This window comes from Hemicordylus capensis, chromosome 6, assembly GCF_027244095.1.
Source record: "Hemicordylus capensis ecotype Gifberg chromosome 6, rHemCap1.1.pri, whole genome shotgun sequence".
Lineage (NCBI taxonomy): Eukaryota > Metazoa > Chordata > Lepidosauria > Squamata > Cordylidae > Hemicordylus > Hemicordylus capensis.
In genome coordinates this window covers 24021834-24038593 of record NC_069662.1, presented here as the reverse complement: position 1 = coordinate 24038593, position 16760 = coordinate 24021834, and the positions used below count along the sequence as shown (strand labels likewise).

The 16760-nt window shown below is 47.9% G+C and overlaps 1 protein-coding gene across 1 annotated transcript; it reads left to right on the top strand.

The window, feature by feature from the left end:
- The first annotated feature begins 5548 nt into the window (after nucleotides 1-5548).
- On the top strand, nucleotides 5549-15082 carry LOC128331821 (sulfotransferase 1A1-like). The gene is made up of 8 exons (XM_053265721.1): nucleotides 5549-5644; nucleotides 6115-6263; nucleotides 7675-7800; nucleotides 8367-8464; nucleotides 8857-8983; nucleotides 10064-10158; nucleotides 11693-11873; nucleotides 13149-15082. The coding sequence occupies exons 2-8, from the start codon at nucleotides 6116-6118 to the stop codon at nucleotides 13259-13261; spliced, it is 888 nt and encodes a 295-aa protein (XP_053121696.1). The 5' UTR covers nucleotides 5549-5644; nucleotide 6115; the 3' UTR covers nucleotides 13262-15082.
- Nucleotides 15083-16760: the final 1678 nt, after the last annotated feature.

Genomic DNA, 16760 nt, shown 5'->3' with positions numbered 1-16760 from the left:
ACTTACTTTTTGTTACCACTATTCAGCCTCATTTAAGATTTCTTTACTTCATGAGCTGAGCTTCAGTGTGGGCAGTGGGGCGGCATTTTAAAATCTTGTCTCTGGGCCCACTCCAACCTTGCCATGCCCCTGTATGGCAGCTTCCTACATCCCTATGTCATTGGATTACCACTCCCGGCACCTCCAGCCACAATGACCAAAGACCATGATGGGATATTTGGTTTATTCACAAATATATACATTGAGAATTAGTTGGGAATGAAGCAGCAGCAGAGCACTCCTACAAGCAGCAGCAAGTTACATCAGGCCTCAGCGACCAAACCTTGAAACACCCTAAGGGGTTAACTCTCTACCTAGCAGCTTGTGCAATCTAGCGCTGCACAATCTTGTCTCTCCTCGCCTGTTGGCTGCAGGTCTGTCTCTCACTACTATACAGAGGCCCGTCTGGCTGGGCACGGAAAGGAAGGGGATGGTCCATTCTCGCTTCAGCCCCTCCTGTCAGGTCCACTGTCTATTTGCCAGACCCTTAATTACTTCTTCATGGCCCTTCTGTAGCCTGAAGGCGTGGGGGTGGGGGTGGTATGTCATTCATGGCTTATTCTGGAGCACAATCCGCCCCCCCCCCCGCAACTGTCAGTGAGTGATCGCCCTAACAAAATAATCAGGCAGCTACCTTTCACAATCAAAACCTCACCTCCTTTCCAGTATTGTTATATAAAATGCTCCTACCCACCAAAGCTGCCTCTGTCCTAAGATATACTTTTATCCTGCTTCACAGGGGAAGTCTCGGGGGGGTGGGGGCTGCTCTTGTGGCAGCTAGCATGAATTTGCTAAGTAGCATCCACCCTGGTTTGCATTTGGATGGGAAACCATATGTGAAAGCAATAAGATATTCCCCTTAGGGGACAGGGCTGTAGGTCAGTGGAAGAACATCTGCATGCCTGCACACAAATGGTCCCAGGTTCGCTCCCTGCCATCTCCAGGAAGAGCTGAGAGCGACTCCTGCCTATAACCTCGGAGAGCCGCTGCCAGTGAGTGTGAACACTACTGAGTTAGGTGGACCAATGGTCTGACTCAGTATAAGGCAGCTTCCCATGATCTGTCTTTTGTGCAAATTAATAATGTACCCCAGAGGTCTCTGAATTTGAAGACACACACACCAACCGATCAATCAATCTTTATTACAGTCTCAGACCAGCACAAAGTAAAAGGAGCATGTAACATGTGAAAGCAATTAATAGCAGACAAAAGTGACAGAATCAGTGCTTATTAGCATAAAGGCTGTAAGGCTGCTATGAAATTACTATAAGATTAAAAGCTAAAAGGCTAAAGCTATGAGATGCTGTTGAAGGTTGCATGCTATCTATATCTATATAATTCTCTTAAATGTACCCATCGCTAATCCCATGTGTGGCAGCTCTTGCGGGAGTTCGCAAGCGAGCTGCCAGGGGAAAAATCAAACGGGCAGGCTAATGGATGGATGGCCGAGAGAAAGTGGTGCTGGGGAAAGTGGTGGCTGGGGAGGCGGGAAAGCGTCAGTGGGGAGGCGGGAAAGTGGCAGGGGGAGGCAGGAAAGTGGCAGGGGGGAGGCGGGAAAGTGGCAGGGGGGAGGCGGGAAAGTGGCAGGGGGAGGCGGGAAAGAGGCAGGGGGGAGGCGGGAAAGCGGTGGCCGAAATGGGTCAAGGAAGAGCTGAGGGGGAGGGAAGGGGAGAGGAAGGGGAGGGCTGAGAATGAGGGAGGGGGCTGAGAAGGGAGGAGAGCAAAGAGGGATGGGGGAGGGCTGGGAACAAGGGGGGAGGGGGGAGAACTAGAGGCGCAGATGCTCTGTGCCCGGGCCAGCTAGTAAGGTATAAATTGCTGCAATGCTAAAACCTGTAGTTTATAATAATTAATCTGAGACTTCAAAATAAAATGAAATAAAAATAATTAGCTGGGCCAGGCACAGAGCATCTGTGCCTCCGCCGGCCTGCTTCTCCCCCCGCCCACTTCTCAATCAATCAACCTTTATTACGGTCACAGGCCAACATAAAATATAAGGGTGATTACATGTTAAAAGTGAGATTAGATTTAAAAAATGACTGCATATAAAATAGTACATACTAATACTAAAAGGACTAAGAATACTAAAAATACTAAGCCAATGTAAAAGTATAAGGGTGATTACACGTTAAAAGTGAGGTTAAGTGCTTTTGTAGTTCCTGCACTAGTTAGCTATAGCTTTTGAGGACTGAGTTAGAGGAATCTGCAGAGAGCAGGGAGAGGCAAATGGATTGAAAGTGTTCTGAGGACAGTTGCTCCATTATTGTATTGTTCAACTGGGTGGACCATTTGATGTGGCAGGCTCTTGCTGCTGGTAGGATGTGAGGTTGGAAAAGAGCCTCTGCATGGAGCTGCTGAGCAAAAGGTAGTAGGCATAGGGTGACTGGGAAATGGTTGCTGTCATAAGAACATCCCTGCTGGATCAGGCCCATGGCCCATCTAGTCCAGCATCCTGTTTCACACAGTGGCCCACCAGATGCCACTGGGAGCCTACAGGCAGGAACCTATCTCCTGCTGTTACTCCCCTGCAACTGGTATTCAGAGGCATCTTGCCTCTGAGGCTGGAGGTTGCCTTTAACCCTCTGACTAGTAGCCGTTGATAGACCTCTCCTCCATGAAGTTATCCAAACCCCTCTCAAAGCCATCCAGGTTGTTGGCTGTCACAACATCTGGTGGCAGAGAATTTCACAAGTTGATTACGTGTTGTGTGAAAAAGTACTTCCATTTGTTGGTCCTAAATTTCCTGTGCAATCAATTTCATGGGATGATCCCTGGTTAATATAAGAACATAAGAACAGCCCTGCTGGATCAGGCCCAAGGCTCATCTAGTGCAGCATCCTGTTTCACACAGTGGCCTACCAGATACTGCTGTCAAATTGAGGGATGACCTTTAAGTGGTCTGCAAAGTGGAGTGGGTTCACAGTGACAATTACATAGTCAATGATACTCATTTAGACCCAGCCCAGAAGGTAAATTCTGCAGCGTGGTTGGTTTCAACAGCGACACTGAGCCATTGAACCCATAAAACCCTAAATAAACCTGATTGCAATTGACTTCAACTCTCTGTCAGTAATTTCCAAGACCAAAGCTTTGCACACGTTTATTCTGTAATGAACGGCTCACTCTAGATTTTCTGATTCCACAAACAAACCCAAAGGTTAGTCAGGAATGCATAGCCAGAGCAGTTTCATTAACAAAATGCATCAAAGGCATGCCTGAGCTAGATTGTTTAAATGCCCTAGAATTTGTATGACTGTTTCTGCTGTAAGCAAACATGCATCTCCTAAATATCTTGGTAGGGGGTCATAAGAGTGCCTGCAGGGGCATCTGGCTCTCTTTGGTTCCCTGTCTCTCTTCTCCAGAGGGTTTGCCAAGCCGGAGTTCTTAGATAGTGAAGGAGATGCCTGATGAAATGCAGTCTTGCTTGTAGCAGACTCTTGGGTGTCCCCAACATGAGCTTTGTGTAGTTTTGCTAGATAATTTCAGCTCCAGTGAAGAGAAGTCCAGCTTTAAGGCAGGAGCTCATGACTAGTGATGCTAGCTAGTCACCATCTTGCCCCCCCCCCCCGACGCCTGTTAAAGAGCCCTGATCTAGCTTAGATGCCTTTATGACCATGATGGCTCTCTTGGAACCTCCTGATTCAGAGGCAGTTTACCAGGGAATTCCAGTGGTTGGGAAAATGGGAGCAGGCTATTTGCCCTCATTCCTTGCATGTGGCTTTCCCTGGCTGGCCACGGGGGAAACAGGATCCTGGACTAGATGGTCTGATGACGCAAGATGGTTCCTTTCACTTCCTATGATCTCTAACCCAGCCCAGGGGGCCCCAGAAGAGTTTGTGCAGTTTCGGTTTGACCAAAGAAAGGCAAAGGCCTCCCTAATTCTTTGATCTGACCAGTACTTGCATTATGAGAGAATAGGGAGGGAGAGGACCCTTAATGAAATCAACAAGCTCACCCCTGACCACCACCACCCCATCTAACTATATCATACCCCACTTCACAGTCTCCTAAAAGCAGCTGCTAAGGGGAACATCACAAAAGGGAATGAAACCAGACGCCCTTCTGGGCTTCCTTGTAATTTGAACTCTGCCAGATCTTAACCTCATTCAAAGTTCCTGAGGAAGTGGACAAATTGCATTGGACTGTGCGCCCTACAACCTGTACTCTTGACCCTTGCGCAACTTGGATGATCTCATCTGATAATTATACTATCAGAGAGGGTCTGGTAAATATTATACATGCTTCTCTGAGGGAGGGCAGGATGCCTCCTTGTCTTAAGGAGGCTATTATCCAACCACTTTTGAAGAAACCGGCACTGGATCCCTCGGAGTCGGCTAATTACAGACCTGTTTCTAACCTTCCATGGTTGGACAAGGTGATTGAGTGGGTGGTAGCCTCTTAACTCCAGGCAGTTTTGGATGATGCAGATTATCTAGACCAGGGGTGGGGAACCTTGGCCCTCCAGCTGTTGTTGAACTACAACTCTCATCATCCCCAGCCACAATTAGCTGGGGATGGTGGGAGTTGTAGTTCAAAAACAGCTGGAGAGCCAAGGTTCCCCACCCCTGATCTAGACCCATTTCAGACTGGCTTTCGTGTGGGCTATGAGGTTGAGAGTGCCTTGGTGGGCCTGATGGATGATCTCCAATTGGATATGGACAGAGGGAGTGTGATTCTGCTGATCCTCTTGGATCTCTCAGTGGCTTTCGATACCATCGACCATGGTATCTCTCTGGATCGCCTGAGGGGGTTGGGATTGGGTGGCACAGTTTTACAGTGGTTCCGCTCCTACCTCTCTGGTAGTTTCCAGATGCTGTCGTTTGGAGACTGTTGCTCTGCAAAGCGAGAACAGAAGTATGGAATTCCACAAGGCTCCAGACTGTCTTCAGTGCTCTAACATCTACATGAAACCTCTGGGAAAGATGATCAGGAGGTTTGGTGCTGAGTGTTATCAATATGCTGATGACACCCAGATTAACTCTTCCATGTCACCCTCATCAGGAAATGGCATATCTTCCCTAAATGCCTGCTTGGGGGTGATAATGGGCTGGATGAGAGATAACAAACTGATGCTGAATCCAAATAAGTTCAACCCAGAAAAATCTGTTCTCAATTTTCTGCCTACAAAATATGTCAAGTAATAATGCAGAAAAGTGTCTCCTGAGCACATGTATAGTACATTACCACTCAGAATGAATGTGTAGGAACAGCCAGTCCCAAACAGAGCGAGATTAAGAGCAAGCTTCCTAGATCGTGTGTGTGTGTGTGTGTGTGTGTGTGTGTACTTCCCAAGGAAATCTGAAACTCTGGGAATCTCTCTCTAACCTCTCACTGCATAAATCAAGTCCTCACCTGTCAAAAATTCTATAATAGTGGGGCTATTATAATATTAACCGTGAATGTTTCACAGTGCAGAAATCTCTATGCCATTCAACCCAACACCTCAGCAAACACTCCAGCTCCCTCCTCCTGACCAAAGAACCCTGGGAAAAGCCTTCCCCACCCCTTTCACAGACATATGCAATAAATTTGTACTGCAGTCAGTTTGTACTTCAGCTCCCAAACCAGCTCCAGCTGCAGAGCTAACCAGCACTTCCAGGTTAAGGTAAATGCCATTGGGACCTCCTCCCCTCCCCTGGTTCTTTCTGAAGTGGTGATGCTATGGGGCTAGAAGCCGTGGGTGGGTGAGTGGGCTGTGAGCCAGAACTTCTGGGTTTTCTGGGAAGGGGCAACCAGATTGAGAAGACACCCCCCCCCACTGCTATCCTTTCTCTGCCTTCTTTATTTGCTTTACCACACTGCTGACATTTCAGGCTCCCCCCCCCCACTCTACCATTCCAACCCCCAGAGGGATTTCTGATCAATCCAAACACAGGAAAAGTTTTTTTTCTTGCCATCTTCTTTCATAACGCTTTCCCCCTTGGTGCTTCCCTTGGTTTCATATTCAATCATGTTTACTCCGAATGGACTTTAGTTGCACAGGGGAGCCATTTATCTTTTTGGGGGGAAGGGGGCAGAGGATTCTTTTGCCACGATTCAATGTGCAGCTGCCCACTCTCACTCCTTCCTTGCCAGGATGAAGACAGACAGAGAGCCAGAACGCCCTGACTTAATTCCCATTCAAGGGATCCCCCTGGTAAAATACTTTGCTGAGGTCATGGGCGAGGTGGAGGGGTTTCAAGCGCATCCGGATGACTTGCTGATCTCCACGTACCCCAAGTCTGGTGAGTGATGCCTCAGGCTGTGTTTGTAACAGACAGAGAAAGTATACTAGAGGCCCTCTAAGATGCAGAGAAACAGAGATGTTTTACAGTTTCTGGATGGATCACTGGCTTGGGGAGATGAAGACACTGAAGTCTTGTTTGTTTGTTTGTGTGTTTGTTTGTTGTTCAATTTATTGCTCAGTTCCATAAAACTCATCCCAAGGTGGTTTACAAAAGTTAATAAAATTCCATAAAATTACATTAAAATGTTAAAATCAATTAAAACCATAAAAACATAAAAAGCAACACCCATAAACTACTACGATGGATATTTATATACTGCCCTTCAACCAAAGTTCTCTCAGTGGTTTACACAGAAAAATAAATAATACATAAATAAGATGGAAAAAGACAAAGCGGCCAAAAAACAGAGAGATTGCCAACCCCCAAAGGGTAAAAGTCTGAACAAATAAAAATGGTTTTAGTTGTATTTTAAAGGCAGCCACAGATACCAAAGAATGGACACCCACTGGGAGAGCATTCCAGAGCCTGGGGCCAACAACAGAAAAGGCCCTGTCCTAGGTGCATGATAATCAAGCCTACCTCAGCGATGGCACATGGAGTAAAGCCCCTTCCAATTATCTTGTGGAGTGAGCAGAGACCCTTGGGGGCTGGGCTGATTAATCCCATGGTTGGGCTGATTCCCTGATTCAAATCCCCCTGCCCCAGTCCCCAAAGCTGCTATTAGCCACAAAGGGGGAAACTTAACAGGCACAATTTGTGTCCAGCAATTTCCTTCCCAATGGCTCTCTTCGAAGGAGATTTGGCTTGGGCATGGGGGGATATGGCGAGATCCTTATCCTTCATTATATGACCCTACCAGGCCTGCACAACATAAGGCCTGTGCGGGGGGGCAGATTCTCCCCTAGGGTCTTTTTTACTGGCCCCCAGGTAAGAATGTCCTGCAGCACCATAGGAGCTGGAAACGGCCTTACGGTGCCATCCTATGCATGTTTACTTATAAATACTTCCCACACTTTATCCAGTGAGGCTTACTTCCCAGGACTGCAGTTTCCTAGGATCATAGCCTGAAAGTGACACTGATTTAGGAAGAGGAGAGGGCATTTGTTTGGGGCTGGCATGCACTCCAGGGGCCCCTCTGACTCGGCAGGGATAAGCCTATTTTCTGGCCAATATCCTTGTTTAAAAATTTAAAATGGAGGCAATTGTAAACCCCTCCTGTATTCTACCAAAGAAAACCACAGGGCTCTGTGGGTGCCAGGAGTTGTAAGGAACTTGACGGCACACATTACTTTATTTTAGGGGGCATGAAATTCAAGGTTTATGTGAACCTGGCTTCAGTCTTGGGTTTCCCTCCTTCTACTGCAATGCTGATCTGGATCACGCAATCACATTTGTCATGTCCCATCAGGAACCACCTGGATCAGCGAAGTCATAGACTTGATCCGTAAAGAGGGTGATGCGGAGCAATGCAGGCAAAACCCCATCTACATGCGAATCCCCTTCTTGGAGTTTGCTGCTCCTGAAGTCCCCCCAGGTAAGACACCCTGGGAGCTCCACATTCCGGGGCATGGGGCGGGAACGCTAGCTGCCTGAGAGGGGAGAATCCCTTGGGGGTACTAAAAGGCTGGGATGGGCAGGCTCCAGCACCAACCTTATTTAGCGCCCAAGATCCAGAGTTGAGTGCAAAACGGTGGCTCAGAAAGATGGACATATTAATTTAGGGAACAAGGTGCCTCTCTGACCACAACTTCAGCCCAGGAACTGGTTTTCAGTGCCAGAACTGAACTCACAAAATCCACGTGAAAATCCACTCCTGGTTTTCCCCCCAAGCACTCAACATTTCAGCAGTATAAGGGGTGGGGTAGGTGTTGCTGTAGGTGTTGTTACAATGGGTGTTCAAAATCCTTGCTGACCTACTGCAGGGGTTCCCAACCTTAGGTCCCTCGATGTCACTGGACTACAACTCCCATAATCCCCAGCAAAGTAGACCACAGCCTACCTCCTGCCTGCTTCTGCTCCAGAGGGCAGTGTTTGGACAGTTAGTGAAGGATGGGGAGACAGTATGAAACAGCCCATTCATTGCCTCTGCTTCCCCTGCAGGCATCGAGCTGCTCAGAAATGTACCCCCTCCACGTGTGATTAAAACCCACCTTCCTGTCCAATTGCTCCCCAAATCCTTCTGGGAAACAAAGAGCAAGGTAAGAGGGAGCAGGCTGCTTGAATCTAGCATGAGGCCATTGAGAGAGGCTACCAACATTTCAGAGTGGAGTGGTGGGGTGGGGTGGGAAACTCGCGAGAAAGGAAAGCAGTCAGGCGTGTATTCCATGCCGAAGCAAGTAGCGAGTTAAGGATCCTGGACACCTCAGGTTTCATTGTGTTTTGTTTTTTTTAAGCAAATTTCTAGCCCTTATAAAACTGCTGGGATCTGAGAAGCCAGAGGGGAGGGCTATGCAGGGTGTTCAGGAGACATGGGAGTACTTTCAGTGCCCTGCATGTGTCAATCTGAATTTTTTATGTCAGCCCCAAGCTTTCTATGAAGGGGTGGGTTATAAGGCTTTTAAATAAACAAGCATTCTTCCTCCCATAACAGATGATCTACGTGGCCAGGAATGCCAAAGATGTAGCCGTCTCATATTATTATTTCTACCAAATGGCTAAAGTACATCCACATCCTGGAACATGGAATGAATTCCTGGAGAAATTTATGGCTGGGGATGGTAAGGACAGTGTGTTGGGTGATGAACCCTGTAGGATAGGATTTCAGAAAGGTCTGAACACAAAGTAGCACAAGAATATGGCATCTGGAGCTTGGTTGCATACCTGGAGGCTTTACACATGGGGCTTCTGCCCCGAATCTCCTTTGGGAGAGAGTGTGTGTGTTCACACACGAGCCAAACTTACCCCGAACTGCCGACAAGATCCTTGGACCCACTCCACACACAGGTTGGGCTTTGTGATGCAAATTCTAGCTTATCTTGAGGTATTTCTGGATTTTTAAAATGCTAGTTTTAAGCTACTTTTTCTGAAAACGCTGGACTAAATCGGAGAGCCACTGATGTAGAATCATTAGCATGATAAGAAGGATCTCTTTACAAATGCAGATCTATCACTGCTCAGGGAATTCTCTCTCCCTCCACACCACCATTGGCTAGGAAGGAAAACACTGATGCCTGCCATGTGTACTTGCAAAAATGAAAGCCAAGAGCTGAGGGGAGAAGCCGCTTCCCTCAATGCCGTGAGGGTGATTCAAAGTGGCTTTGCTCAACATTTACTCCGAAGCCTGAAGCCAAATGTGAATAACCTCCAGGTACTGAGAGCCATCTCACATGATACCTAGTTTGGAACTCTGCGAACTCCTACCACTACTATTTATATACCACTCTTCAACAAAAGTCCACAAAGCAGTTTACATAGAAAAATAAATAATAAATAAGATGATTCCCTGTCGTGGACAGCAGAGTGCCGTTCACATTTCCAATGCCTTGTTGCGAATTTAATCACTGCCATATAGAGCTAGGACGTCGTATATCTGGCGTGAAAAAGTTGCTGTTTTTTCGAGTTATTAGTTGCTGCAAGACTGCTCCCCCTGCTGTTTACGTCCCAAATGCAACTTGCCCAAATGGAGGCATCAGCTAGTCTGGAAAGTGCCCAGAGATATTTTACCTGGAGACTGAAGCTAGCATTTTAAGTATGCATAGTATAAGCTGCACCCTTGAGCAAAGAACTTCCCCCAGAGCAGTGGACCTGGGGCATCTACTTTCTAGAAGGATCTCACTAAAGCCCATCTCTCTTCACAGTCTCTTTTGGATCCTGGTACGACCACGTCAAAGGCTGGTGGGACAAGAGAAAAGAACAGAGGATGCTCTACCTCTTCTATGAAGACCTGAAAGAGGCAAGAGACCTCTCCTCTCCCCCCTCATCTTAAGCATCCTTCCCCTCCTCAAATGCTATAGTTTTCTACCAGTTCTCAGTTTAACTGTCTCAGTGGCAGTACTTCCAAAAGAGGAAAGGAAATAGAAACCAGCCCTAATAAGTATCTACAGTCCACTTTCCAAGATTGCTTCTACTCCTCTCGCCCCAGACTTTGACCACCCCTTTTACTTTGCATCAGGCCAAAGGTCCATAGTTCCCCCTTTTAATTGCCAGTAGCAGTCAGCTTGCGATTAGTTCTGGAAGCTCACAAATCGGGGTGATGGTGATGGCCACCCCACATGGTTCGTCCCCATTTTTTAATAGCCCTAACCCTCTGAATATGGAAGTTTCCTTTAGTGATCATGTTTCACAGACATGTGCACATATGTACTCATGCAGAGTCTCATAAGGAAATAGGGATGGCCAATACTGGAGCATCAATCACTAGCTATGCTATCCCAAGTGAGTTCAGCAGAGGCAGGTATCTGGGTGGAAGCAAGCGTTCCAGGCAGGACCTGGGCCTCATAGGGTCAGGTGTCAGAATCTTGGCAGGTCAGGTGTCAGAATCTTGGGTGCAATGAGAAGGAAAGGATGAGCTGGATAACTGCCTCAAAGCAGGGAAGCTGTTGCTGCAGCAAAGAGCTGAGGTTGAAATGCAAGCTTTTGTAGGTTGCTGACTAGTTAGAGTGGTTTAGCTCCACTAAACCATTCTTTCCCAGGAAGAGAGAAGACCTCTGTAGCTTAAGGGGGCTTGCCTGATTTTGTAGACACTGACTAAAAGTTCAGGGTGTGTGTGTGTGTGCTCGACATCAGGTCCTTGAAGGATTCTTTGGAATCGGAGGATGAGGACAGGGCTGTACCCTCGGGTTGTGGGGGTGCTGCATCTTGCATCCCTGGTCACTTGATGTTGGTTGTGGGGCTGGGGGGTTCAGTGAAGTGGAGCCACCTGGAGCCTGGGCCATAGGGACTCCCCACTCTGCTCATCCCCTGAAACTTCCACTTTGTTTCCCAGTTGTGGTGGTAGTGGTGGTGGTGGGGATCCTAACTTCATGATCATGATGCTCCCTTTAGGAGAGCTGGTCGTGGGGTAGCAAGCATGAATTGTCCCCTTTGCTAAGCAGGGTCCATCCTGGTTTGCATTTGGAGGGGAGACATGCAAGCACAGGAAGACGTTCCCCTTAGGGAATGGGGTTGCTCTGGGAAGAGCACCTGGTTGCTTACATGCAGAAGGTTCCAAGTTCCCTCCCTGGCAGCATCTCCAAAATAGGGATGAGAGAGACTCCTGCCTGTAACCATGGAGAGGACACTGCCAGTGTAGACAATACTGAGCAAGATGGACCAATGGTCTGACTCAGTATAAGGCAGCCTCCTATATTCCTATCTGGAAGTGTGATAGCCCCCCAGATCAGCAGCAGGACTAGAGGAGGAATAGTCCATCCCTTTATTTATTTGGCGACAACATATCCCTCTCTCCTGCCCATGAGAAAAGTCCCCAAACATTGCTTCTCCTCTAGGATCCACAGCGGGAGATCCGGAAAGTAATGGAATTCCTGCAGAAGCCCGCTGATGCTCGCCTGGTGGAGAAGATTGCACACCTCACTTCTTTCAAAGAGATGCGTCAGAACAGCATGACCAATTACACAAGCATCCCCACCTCGATTATGGACCACAAGATCTCCCCGTTCATGAGGAAGGGTGAGCTGGCCAGGCAGCAGAAGTCTGTGTGTCTCTAGTGCTCAGAATAAGGGTGGCATCTGGAGAGATTATTAACATTGCAGGGACTGGGGAAGTATCCAAAGAATTGCCTTGTTGGATCAGGCCAGAGCTCTGGCTGGTTCATCCTCTTATCTCCCAAGAGTAGCCAGTAAGATAACTCCAGAAGCAAACAAGAGGGGCATGATGATGATGATGATGATGATGATGATGATGACCTCCCCCCTTCCGTCTGCCCCCAGCAATATGGTACCCAGAGGCCTCCTCTTCCTCTCTGAAGCCCTATTCTCACTCACTATGTCCAACCCTTGTGCAATGAGTGTACAGTGTATGCTGGTCCAGCTCTGTACCCAGGTACAGTTATTCACATGTCATGGAGAATGCAGGCACAGCAATATACTTCCTATCTGCACTCTGCATCTGAGGGTCCTGTATCCAGGTTCGCCTTGACAACGGATGCAGGTATAGCCCTTCACACAAAAGCATGTACAAGTGTACAGACATTTGCACACTTGTACAACATAATGTCTGAATTGCCAGATATTTTGTGGATTAGACTTGGAAGATTAGGGGTCTGAGCCTGGGAGTTGGGTGGGAGGCGAACAGACAATCACTTCCTGCACCTCCTACTTTGTTTCCCTCACACACGGGTAGAAAACGGGAGTGTGCACAGCTCCCAAAACTGGGTAGGAGAAGCATCCTACTCAGTTTTTGGTCATGTGAATGAGACGATTATCTTTTGGTACTGCTTACGACCTGTAGGGTGCATCCGTATTCTTAGGTGGATGGGGGGAGGGGATGCTGAGGCTGGGAATAGCCACACAATGGCCGGGCTGAGGACCAGACCGCCACCTCTTCCTTTCCCCCTACCCTGAATGTGGCTTCCTGGCTGGGAATACGGGAAGCCTTCCTCACCTCCTCTTCAGGTCCTGGAAGTTGTGGTCATTCGGAGCAGCCCAGGGGAGGGCCAGTGTTGGGAAAAGTCAGTGGCCTCAGCTGAGGAGAGAAGTAGGGGTGTGGGGTTGGGGGAAAGGTTCGAACTCTTTTTTCCTCCCAGAGCTATCAAATCTGACAGGATTTTCAGTGCTCCTTTTATAACCCTGTAGCTCAGGGGGAGGCAACCTCGGCTCTCCAGACATTCTTGAATGGCAGCTCCCATCACCCCCAGCCACCATTTATTTGGGTTACCTGCCCCTTGCTCTGGCTTAGCCCCTTTGAGTTGTCAGTGGCTTGACTACTCTTCTTTCCCCAACCCAGGAATCACCGGTGACTGGAAGAACCAATTCACAGTGGCTCAAAATGAACGGTTTGACGCCAATTACAAGAAGCAAATGGAAGGAACAACCCTCCACTTCCGGACAGAGATCTGAGGACTTTGGCTTCCTTTGGTGCAGGAGGCCTCCATGCAACAAGGGCTCTTTCCTACAACATTTTTAAACACTCTCCTAGCTTCATTAACACCAAGATGGTTGTAGGTTCAGTTTAAGACTAAATCAATCCAAGCGGGTTCCTTATTGTTGACTAAATCTTCAGGTATACTTAGGAGTGGTGGTAACAAATCGAAGCCATGATGCCTGGATTCTCTCCCATGTTCAGATGCTTCTGAATACTCACAGTCTGTGTTTTCTCTCTCGCTAGCAACTCGTTCTTGCCTCTCCATGCTGGTGAAGGAGTGCCACTTTCTCCATTTCCTCTAGGATTCCTCTCTTGGTGATGAGATAGTTCTCATTTCCTTCTCTGGTCTCTATCACTTTCAGCCAGCTAAACAGGGCGGCTCTTTTATGAGGCAAGATGAAGCAGTTACCTCGGGCGGCAGATTACTGGGACACCAGCAGGGTGGCAAGATGCCCCCAACTGCTGCCGTCAGAGCAGCTCATTGGGACCAAATGGACTCCTGCAAAGCTTACAAAAAGCCCAAGGAGAGATGAGGAGGCTGCAGGCAACCTTCCCTCCTCCCTGCTCCCCATGCCCTTTCAAAGCTTGCAAGGGCTGGTTTTGAAAGGAGCCTGGCCCTCACCAAGGGCATAGGGAAAGGCAGCGTTTTCCCACTCACCTCAGACATCGCAATACTCTGGCCCACCCCTGCAGTCAAAGGTCTCCTCCTAGAATGTAGAATCCTAGGGGCAGGGACCTGTCTGTGTTGCCTACTGTGACTCTAAAGATGCTAGGTACATTGATGGCATGGTGTAAGTGATTATGTTGATGGAGAAACCAACCTTCAGGGTGAATCACGATGCCTTTGTAGTCTTTGCAGCACATCCCAGCACAAGGAAGCTGCTGTCAAGCTCTGAAGCCACTCAACTTCCTCTCCAAATTTCCCCTAGTTTCTTATCAAGAGCAAATACTGGCTCCTCTTCAGTGGCAATTTATGGCTGTGCAGCTGGTTTAACTCTTAAACTTGCCCTGTCAACAGAAGGGGAACATGTTCGTGAACGTTCCAAGTTCCCTCCCTGGCCTCTCCAGGATAGGGCTGAGAGAGATTCCTGCCTGCAACCTTGGAGAAGCTGCTGCCAGTCTGTGTAGACAATACTGAGCTAGATGGCCCAAAGGTCTGACTCAGTATATGGCAGCTTCCTATGTTCCTATGTGTGTTACCAAAAGGAAGGCTGCAGTCCTATGCACATTTCCTTGAGAGTAAAACCCATAAAACTCAGTAGGACACTTCTGAGTAAAGATGTGCAACGGACTGGCGCTGGAATGCATGCTCTCTCTAGCCCTATTCAGACGACATCTGTTCCAACAACTGTGCAGTGCACACAGCTCCAGATCTCTACACAGGTACAAGTATTCACATTTTATGTTGAACACAGGTACAGCAGCACACTTTCTGTACCCAGCATTTGAGGGGGGCTATATCCAGGTTCACTTTTCAAATGAACGCAGGTACAAGTCATTCACACAAAAACATGTATGAGTGTACAGACACTCGCACAGCATAATGTCGGAAGAGCCCCCGCCCTCACTCTTGCTTTGTCTCTACAGAGCCTTTTGGAAGTTGACGCAGACCAGAAAGGCTCACTTAGTCTCTTATGAAATTTAGTAAATGTATTATTTTTAGTACAATTTTAGTAAATACGTTTTGTAAGTCATTTCGGGGGAAACAAACAGACATGTCTATAAATGCCCCCAAATTTTCAGGCATTCTGCTCACATATTCGTTTCCATTAATAAAGGCACTTTTTCTTGTAGAAGTTTCTCATTGCCTCCCTTTGTGAAATCTAATCATGTCAATCTGAGCATAGACCAACAATTGTTAACTCCCAGGTCCATCTTTGGGGCTTGGCATTGTCTGGCAGCTGCCGAGGGCCCACTTAGATGAACCTTTTTACAGCTTGCTCTACCTCCAGCCATATGGCAGTTCAGACTGAGTCACGTTCATCTGAGCCAACGCCCTGCAAAAACACATAACTGGCGTATTCTGATCAGAATAAAACCTAATATTGGAAACTCCATTCTCCAGGTGGCCACGTGGAGTGCCTCGCTTACTTGGGAGAGGCACATAGAGGGGATCTGTGCAGATTTTGCTTGGCCTTTACTAGACAGATACACAGATACTGAGCTTCTAGGCTCCACACTCTCCTCTGGGAAAGGGCTCTGTGCCTGAACTACGTCTTACAAAGACAAGCCCGCCCACTCTGGCCTTAGAGAGCTTTTAGAGACACGCAAGAGCCCCTGGTGGCGCAGTGGTAAAACTGCCGCCCTGTAACCAGAAGGTTACAAGTTTGATCCTGACCAGGGGCTCAAGGTTGACTCAGCCTTCCATCCTTCCGAGGTCGGTAAAATGAGTACCCAGAATGTTGGGGGCAATATGCTAAATCATTGTAAACCGCTTAGAGAGCTCCGGCTATAAAGCGGTATATAAATGTAAGTGCTATTGCTATTGCTATTGCTATGTGGAATCTGACGCAGACGGCAAAACCCCCTTGGTGCAGAAGGAGTTAGAACTCCCTCCAGAATCTCCCCACTCAGATGGAGTGATGGGAGATGAGCAAATGACTCCTCCTTATGACGACTACCAACCATTCTCAGAGCAAATCCAAAGAATGGCTTCTTCTTTGGGTCTTGAAACCCAGCAAGCCAAACAGGAATCCACAGACCCTTTATTGGGCCTTATTCGATGAGTGGCCATGGCTCCAGTGTCCATGCATCTGCCTTACCCACAGTCACAGAAGCGGTAAAAGGTGCATGGGGAAAACCTGCTTCTAGCCACCGCACTTCCAAGAGATTAGAACATTTATACAGGGTCCATCATAACAATGCACCTTACTTGTTTAAACATCCTAAACCAAATTCTGTTGTGGTAGAGTCTCACAGCAGGGCACTAAGCAGAAGCTGCTGTCCAGGCCAGCAGACCTGAATGGGAGAAAGCTGGACTCCTTTGGGGAAAGGATCTGTGCAGTGGCCAGCCTCCAGCTACAGATCTCCAACTACCAGGGATGCAAGGCACAGCACACCCATTTCCTATTAGAAAAGCTTGAACCGCTCATCAATCAACTGCAAACTGAACAAGAAGAAGTGGCTACGACATTTCTCTCAGAAGGCCTTCAGATTACTAAGCAACAACTGCATTCTGCCCACCATGAAACAGACTGTGGTTTGAGGGCCATGGCAGCAGCAATACTAGCCTTGCATTGACATGCCTGCTTGAAATCTACTTCGCTCAAAACTGAAGCTAAGCTAAGACCTCCCCTTTGATGGGGAGAACCTCTTTGGGAAAGAAACAGACGATAGCCTGGAGAGGGTCACAAAATGAAAATAATGGCTAAGTATATGGGTCTACAATCTTACCAACAGAGATAATCCAAGCAATGCCCTTGGCCTTCACAATATCATCAGGAGTCTCCATAGCAACCCTTCCATCAAGAAGAC

Bases quoted from the DNA above. Each gene is read 5' to 3' on its own strand.
- LOC128331821 (XM_053265721.1), top strand. From the start codon at position 6,116: ATGAAGACAGACAGAGAGCCAGAACGCCCTGACTTAATTCCCATTCAA. The intron at 6,264-7,674 runs GTGAGTGATGCC...ATGTCCCATCAG, and splicing joins CTCCACGTACCCCAAGTCTG to GAACCACCTGGATCAGCGAA. The intron at 10,159-11,692 runs GCAAGAGACCTC...CTTCTCCTCTAG, and splicing joins TCTATGAAGACCTGAAAGAG to GATCCACAGCGGGAGATCCG.